This window comes from Melitaea cinxia, chromosome 22 (genome assembly GCF_905220565.1).
Source record: "Melitaea cinxia chromosome 22, ilMelCinx1.1, whole genome shotgun sequence".
NCBI classification, from domain to species: Eukaryota; Metazoa; Arthropoda; class Insecta; order Lepidoptera; family Nymphalidae; genus Melitaea; species Melitaea cinxia.
This window is the reverse complement of record NC_059415.1, coordinates 5,073,644-5,081,556: the sequence shown is the minus strand read 5'-3', so window position 1 is coordinate 5,081,556 and position 7,913 is coordinate 5,073,644. Positions and strand designations below refer to the sequence as shown.

Genomic DNA, 7,913 nt, shown 5'->3' with positions numbered 1-7,913 from the left:
TCCAACTCGCGCTCTTCCATCAGACGTTTTTTTTACCTTCTTAGGAGTTGCTCTGACTTCAAGTCGTCGTTTTTGGTTATTATGAATAAGTTCAACAGACAATTGCCGCAAGAAATTACGCCTCGTGTGAGTACGTGATTTTTCGGTATTTACTCGATGTACAATGAGTGCATTTATGCCTGAAACATCTATCAGGTGGAAGGAAATGGCTAACGGCCACCGTTTGGTTCACCTCCCTACGTTGAATGTACCACACAAGTGATCATTGGTGTCCACTCCTCCATTAGTGCTGTTGTAAAATGTTATTATTTCAGATTTCTGCTTGTCAGTTGAGGCTGGGTCGATATGAGCTACATGATGCATGGAAGATAACAACACAACAGCTTTATTTGGTTTTTGAACATAAGAAACCTGACCCTCCAACTTCTTCTTCATCAGAACCTCCTTCATTCTCTACCAACCATTGCGCAAATCGCTGTTCTCTCCTATCCATGACTAACTCTGACAAAAAGACAAAACTCGTAGTAAAACGCAATTTTTTGATAATTTCATTGTATAAAGATGTAAAAAACATATTTATAACAAACATTTATTCACTGAACATACAATAACACAAATATAATTCATAATACACAAAAAAAAATACATATAATAAAAAACTTACCTCTTTCAAAAAAGTAACGTAATTACTCGCACGGGGTCAGCGCTGAAGAGTGCAGCGACGCATCCTTCCACTCCTGTGACTTGGTCGCTAGTAAAATACAAACTTAGACGCACATTATGAAGCTAGCGAGGGCGCGGGAGAAATCGGGCCGAGCCAAGTGCTTCATTTTTTAATCCGAAAATGCTTTGACCCCATGCGAGTAATTAAGGGTTAAGTAAAATTAAATAACACTTACTTAATACTGTTGTTACGAGTATACCCCCAATATCTATGTATGAAAATTTCAAATTTTCATATAATTCGATAGTTTACTTTAACTAGAAGTTAAATTTAGTTCGAAGTAATGGAAAATTCCGTATTCCGTAAATTCCGGGACCGTATTTATAGACCCCATTGAACATACATTGTACGATAAGTAATTTAATAAATCAAACGTGAATGACAGTTTGATTTTTTTAAATAAAAGTAATAATTTGTACATTGGAATGATCAATTGAACAGTTTATGAAGTAATTATGAAACAATAAAATTATTAAACTAAATTAGTTTAATTGACGAACTATTGTTATTGCGCCGGCAAGTATTATTAAAAAATATTATTACGGTATACCAATAAATAATTGTGTTTGCTCGCAAACGAAAAAAAAACCGACTTCAATTACATCGACAAGTAATACAACGCAGATCGACGAAAAAATAGTCAAGCAACTACGCGTTATCAAAGATTACTCAAAAAGTAGTTATCAGATCTCAATAAAATTTATAAACATCAGCTTTCGATTAAATTAAAAATCATCAAAATCAGTAAACCCAGTAAAAAGTTATTGCGGATTTTCGAGAGTTTCCCTCGATTTCTCTGGGATCCCATCATCAAATTTTGGTTTCCTTATCATGGTACCAAACTAGGGATATCCTCTTTCCAACAAAAAAAGAATTATCAAAATCAATACATCCAGTAGAAAGTTATGCGGTATAATACAACGTAGGTCGACGAAAAAAGCGTCAAGTAAAAACGCATTATTGGATATAACTCGAAAAGTAGTTGTTAGATCTCAAATAAATTTAAATGGGACCAATTGGCACACACCACCGTTCGATTAAAACAAAATTTGTCGAAATCGGTCTACCTGGTCAAAAGTTCTGATGTAACATACATAAAAAAAATACAGTCGAATTGAGAACCTCCTCCTTTTTTGGAAGTCGGTTAAAAAAAAGTACTGGAACTAATATTTCTTATCAAATTAAAATCATCATCATCTTAAAATGTATTTAACGGGCAATAAAAGCTTCGCGATAAAGCTATAAAAATTACATTACAGTTCTTAGAAATTTCTTTATTATTATAGAAATGCTATTTTCATAGAATAAAACTCATATCCAAATTTTTTTCTGGTAAGGAAAAAAATGGTATCGATTATTATTACTATATTAATTAATACCTTCTTTAGTACGATCATTTCAGAGGAAGACAGAACAAAGTTTGAATGATCTCAGCGCGTGCTTAACATCATTATTCGCTTTTTGTTTACTGATAGATTTATGTATATTTAAAGGCAGGCAAACAATGGGATATCATATAGATATATTTTTCTTATATCTTTCAGTATAATTTGCTACCTCAGTACAGGAGAGCTTTTTACTTTGTTAGTAGGAATTGAAGACGTTTTATTTAGCATAGATTTTTAGATTTTTTTTATTGTCATTCAACACAACGCATACGTTTAAGGAATGCAATTAACTGTAGAAGTTTTTTCTATTTTTTTTTTTCAATAATGTGAGTAATAGAAGGTATCATATATATTATATGACATCTTCATATTAAAAATATAATTTGTGTAGCTGGTTATTATTGCGAATACGTTTTTTGTACTTCTAAATGCTATCACGTAGTGAGAGAACCGATTCCGAACAGAAAAACAGCATAATGTTGGTCAGGGCTACCATAAAATATGTGCACCCAGGATATTTTGAGTAGTGAAAAAGTTATATTGGTTTTATAATTGTTTTTTTTCGAATTATTGTTAATTCAATCGTTATTATATTTTTCCCCCTTTTCAAATGTATCTTGTTCATCCTAAATTTGGTTAGCAGGCATTTTTGGTAGGTATGAAATCGGTCAGCATTAAATTGTTATGTAAAAAAATGTTCAATGTAAAATTACTAATTTTAAACATGCACATCGAATAAAAACGCTAAACTTAAACATTCATAAAATACGTCGAAAACATAAAATATTTAAAGTTGTTCGTTAAATTAACTCACTACTACTGTTACACATCAGCCTATCACTGTCCACTACTAGACATAAGACTCCCCAAGCTCACGTCAAACATCCCGGTTTTCTACAATCTTCATCCAGCTCTCACTGGCAATCTTTCAGTCAGTCTAGTGGGCTGGAGAACGTCCTAGAATACGTTTGCCTACACGCGGTCTACACTCCAGGACACGCCTGCTCCAGTGGCCATACCGGCTATGTCGGTTACTTTCGTTATCTCGTAGATAGTCACATTTCTGATCCTACGATGATGAATGATGATTGAAGAATTTTGTACCCGATTACTTCTAAATACAATTCAAGCAATATTTTCTATGAAATCAAGGATCAGAAAACAAATAAATATAATACTAGAAATACGTTCTACAAAATCGAAACGTTTGGTTACCGTCTGTTAACTTGAATTCTATTGTATCTGCCGTCTACGTTTTGGGAGTTGGCATACACATTTATCACGGGATTTCGGCAGGAACAAATGGTCGGAAGAAATCGTAGGAGATGAGAAAAATGTGTATTAAGTAAGGTTTCCTGCCTGTCTCGCTTGATACGTTAAAGTGGTTGGATTTTTTTAATATATACGATTTTTACTTAAATGCTTTCCAATGTATATAGTTTTAATTGATTTAACTTACAAAATAATTTCTATTGAATTGTTTTTATTTATATTTAGGAGTTTAGGACTCTAGGATTTGTTTTGCGCAATTATAAGTACTTCAAAAATGCTCAGACTAAAATTGTGTTATTTACATCACTACTGCGCAGCATCCTGGAACACGGCAGTATAGTCTGGGACCCTCACTACGAAATTTATAAAAAAAAAAAGAATCGAAAGTGTACAAAAAAGGTTTCTATGGCACTTATCTTATAGTCTCAACCAGCCAAAGAACTACAAAGTTGTGAAATAGGTTATCTTATTTTAGGCTTATTTCTCTTGATAACCCCAGACGTATATTAGACAACACTTTTCTCTTTAAGCTCGCAAATGGTTTAATAGACTCTCCTTTTTTACTGTCTAGTCTAGACTTATGCTTCGGGCTCCAGTGAGATCCGTTAGAAAAGCAACTTACACACCGTTTGTTGAGACGTTTTCACATTTACGTTACGGTCGTCACTCGCCAATAAATAGAATGATCACTAATTATAATAGCATGTACAGACGTGTGAATTCTTCAAATTGTAAGAATAAAAAATGTAAAGATAGCTCAGCAGACGGTCCTAATTATCTAGATACCGATGTTTAATTTATTAATTTTGTATTTATTGTTGTACTACTTGTTGGTGTTGACTTATGAATAAATAAATAAATATTTCTTCAACTAGACTGACAACGTTCCACTTTAGTCAATCTCCTTATAAGGAAAAGAAGCTTTTGCGCATTATTGTGGAGCTTAATCCGCTATGATGCTCCATTTCGTATTTGTAGATATACAAGCTCTGGGGGATTTATCAAATCTACATATACAAGCTCAGTATTTTGTGAGATATATGCATTAGCGTATTTTTTTAAACATTATGTTTGTAGTTTATATAGGTTTGACCAATTTGTTAATATAAAAAATTAAATTAAAAAAAAACTGTGGGAAGTTACCGCCTAAATCGTGATCGTGAACTAAAAAAAACCAAGTATGAAAATTGATTCAGTAGGTCTTTTACGCGTTCTTTCGTATAGAAATATATAGGTACATTGTTCACTTATGAGAATGTTAACTTTTAGGTTAATGTGAAACCCGGTTAACGAAACATGTACGTGCTACAGAATAAATAAAGGAGGCCTTGTTATCTTCAAATGGAAACGGTTTCAAAATGTTAGTTTTGAACGAAATGTAAAAATTAACATTGATAGGTTTTTGTTGTGTATGTTCATTAAATTGAATAACATTTGTTTGTAAAATACGTATTTCATGTGAATTACATAATAATTAATTAATTTATATAAAATTACACACAGTTTCGTCTACTCCTAGGATGATTGGATTTAAGTAACAGTCGGCTGATAAAATAGGCATATTTTTTTGTATAACGTGAATATAATTATGGACTTGGGGTAGAAATGGGAACCAGAAGTACAGAGCAGAATTCAGTCACTGCAAACTTTGTCAACTGAAGTGTTATATTATGAACAAAATAATTCATAACGTAATTATAATCATATTTCCAAAATTCTCAAATATAATTATTTATTCTTTATTGCAAACAAAATAAACAGTAAATATACAGCAAAGGATGCAGAGGTGATCCAATAGCTGCAGTAGCGATTAAATCATTATTTACTGAATTAAAAAAAAAACTTATTCTACTAATAACCTAATTTTCATTTCAAAATTATAACTCTCTTATAATTGACAGATAAAATCCCTTAACATTAAACAACACCCATCAAAGAAATTAACAGTTTAAAAGTCGTAAAGACACTGTTGTTAAAACTTCGATCGATCATGACATCTGCCTCTAATGATAAGGTTCTCGAACTTTACCAATAAAACGATGAAGATACATAAATGTACAGTGACTTTGTGTGTGCGTGAACTTTTCAAATAAATTATGATATATGTGGGTATAAGTTGATTGCGGGGTGTTTAAGTTTTATTTGAGTTTTAATAAAGTTTTTAGAAAATTCAATTGTCGTTTTTGATGGGTACTTAGTAATACGTTACATAAGTCTACTATTATATTAACCTTATTTCTGAAGCGTAGTGTTTAACCCCTAAATCATTCTTTTGCTTTGGTGTTGTTTGCTTTAACTTAGTAGGAAATATGATTAGTAATTATTAAAAAAAATTATACTTATGCTATTATACTCTTTTCCTACTGATAAACGAAATTTTGATTGCTAACTCACGTCAACATACTACTACTAAGGTAGGTTCTACTTTAAGTCATTAAGATTTTTTTCATATTAAACGTTTTTCTGCGAAATATCAATAAATATAATGAAAACCGTTCAACGTTTTCTAGGTGAGAAGTCTAATCGGTCCATTACCAAACAGCAGTACTCTGACTTGGGATATATGAATAGGACCATCTCATTTTAATAATAATGCCCTTAATGCTTGTGTTATAGGTAACAGCAGACTGGTGTAGCTATATTTTTTTTCGATAAACATATTTATAAATAATACATACATAAATATATAAATAAATATTTATATTACACACTAACTCGGGGTAGGAATCGAACCTAACCCTCGGAGCAATAGGTCACTACAAACTGCGCTAACAGGCTAGTCTGTAAATTTTTGTAATTGTAAAACCCCCTTTTTTTTTACGGGGGGAAAATCCATCATGGATACCCTCCAGCACGGGGGCGCCAGAGGGTTATGTCAGACTCCTACTGACTAAAAACCACCACGTGTGAGCAGTCATCCGCCTGGGTGGGGCGAGATGGGGTCGCGTTAGCATTCGCCATCTTTCCCGGCGGTAGGCCCGGATAAAGCCTCCGGGCCCCGGCACAATGGTTGGGTGGCCTCGCTCACAACAAGGCCACCCCTTAGAAGTGTGGGGCCGTGTCGCCCGGCCGGCCGAAGTCCCCCGACTATCGGCCGGCGACCCCACTATTACGAGGGGGGGAGGAGGTGGGCAAACCGTCTCCTTTTTGCCCCCGTACGTCTGCGCCGGAGTGGGTCAGCGGAGACGTCATTCTCCCTGGCCCGCTCCGCGGTCTCCTTCTGCGTCATTACCTCTTCGCAGAAGGAGACCGCCGCCTGCCACGATCTCTCACTGTCGAGCATGGCTTTTACGACGCTCGGCAGTGAGAGATCCGGTCCGAGGACCGCCGAAAGCGCGCGCCGCTGTGACTCCCACGCGGCGCACACCTCCAGCGTGTGGAGCGCCGTATCCTCTGGTGCCCCACACTCGTGGCAGGCTGGAGTCGCCTCCCGTCTCGCGATTTGGTGCAGGTACTTGCCGAAGCACCCGTGTCCGGAAAATACCTGCACCAAACGGAAGGTCAGCGGCCCGAACCGCCGCCTCACCCACTTTTGAAGGACCGGCCTGATCGCGTCCACCGTCCACTGCCCGGGGACCGGTGGGGCCAGGTCCTCCGTCCACCGCCGCAACAGGGTGTCCTGCGCCTGCCTCCGCATGCGTGCGACCTCCTCCAACGTTGGGGGCTCCCCCTGGGATCTCCTCGCCGCCACGAAGTGGTAAATTTCGGCGAGGATCTCCGCCTGTAATTCCCAGGGGGGATCGCCGGCCAGCACGCACGCCGCCGTCCAGGACACCGTCCGGTAACTGCGTATCGCCCTCGTCGCGATGACCCGCTGCGGACGTCGCAGCAGGGTCTTGTTGCTGCGACCGAGGGCGTCCGCCCAGACAGGTGCCCCGTACATGGCCATACTCCGGATGACTCCGGAGTACAGCCGACGGCAATGGGCACTCGGACCACCCACGTTCGGCAGCAGCCTCCCCAGTGAAGCGGCGGCTCTCACGACTCTCGGGGCTAGCTGGTTAAAATGAGCCCCGAAAGCCCACCTCCCGTCCAGGGTGAGACCCAGGTACCTCATCTGGGCCCCAACCCGGACCTAATTGTAAAACCCCTATATGAGCAACTACTGGTCTAAAAACGAAATACCTTATTTTTTCAATTATTTTATACAGACACTATCTAAAATTAGCATCATAAATGCTTATATTAAGTACACTCCTACCTTATTTCCCTAGATAAAAAAACAAACAAACAGATATTAGTACAAAGTAGTTGAACAAAACTTGTGAGAGAATTTGTGAGAGTAAACCACAGCCTCCAAGGAGGCGTGCTATAGGTCTGCTCGTAATAAACGAGGCATCTGATTTATAGGTACACGCTATAAATGTTTTAGTTTTATTTTTATTGTTAGAAGGTTTTGTTACATCGTATTTTAAATTATACTTTTTCGACTGTTTCCAATAATAAACAAATAAAATAAATAAATAAGCCTTTTATTTCTCATTTCATTTATCATACATTATCGTTGACAAAGTATATAATTATTATCA

At 37.0% G+C, this 7,913-nt stretch overlaps 1 protein-coding gene across 1 annotated transcript; it reads right to left on the bottom strand.

Moving 5' to 3' along the window:
• Window positions 1-385: 385 nt before the first annotated feature.
• Window positions 386-7,441, bottom strand: LOC123664412. Its single transcript, XM_045598956.1, has 2 exons — window positions 6,869-7,441; window positions 386-499 (listed from the first exon to the last, which is right to left on the bottom strand). Exons 1-2 carry the CDS (start codon window positions 7,439-7,441, stop codon window positions 386-388), a joined length of 687 nt encoding a protein of 228 aa, XP_045454912.1.
• Between the last annotated feature and the right edge of the window lie 472 nt (window positions 7,442-7,913).

What these genes read in the sequence shown, in the direction of transcription:
- LOC123664412 (XM_045598956.1), bottom strand. Translation starts at nt 7,441, where the DNA reads ATGAGGTACCTGGGTCTCACCCTGGACGGGAGGTGGGCTTTCGGGGCT. An exon ending in TGACCTTCCGTTTGGTGCAG is followed by an intron (nt 500 to 6,868) that starts GTATTTTCCGGA and finishes TTTTTGTCAGAG; the next exon opens with TTAGTCATGGATAGGAGAGA.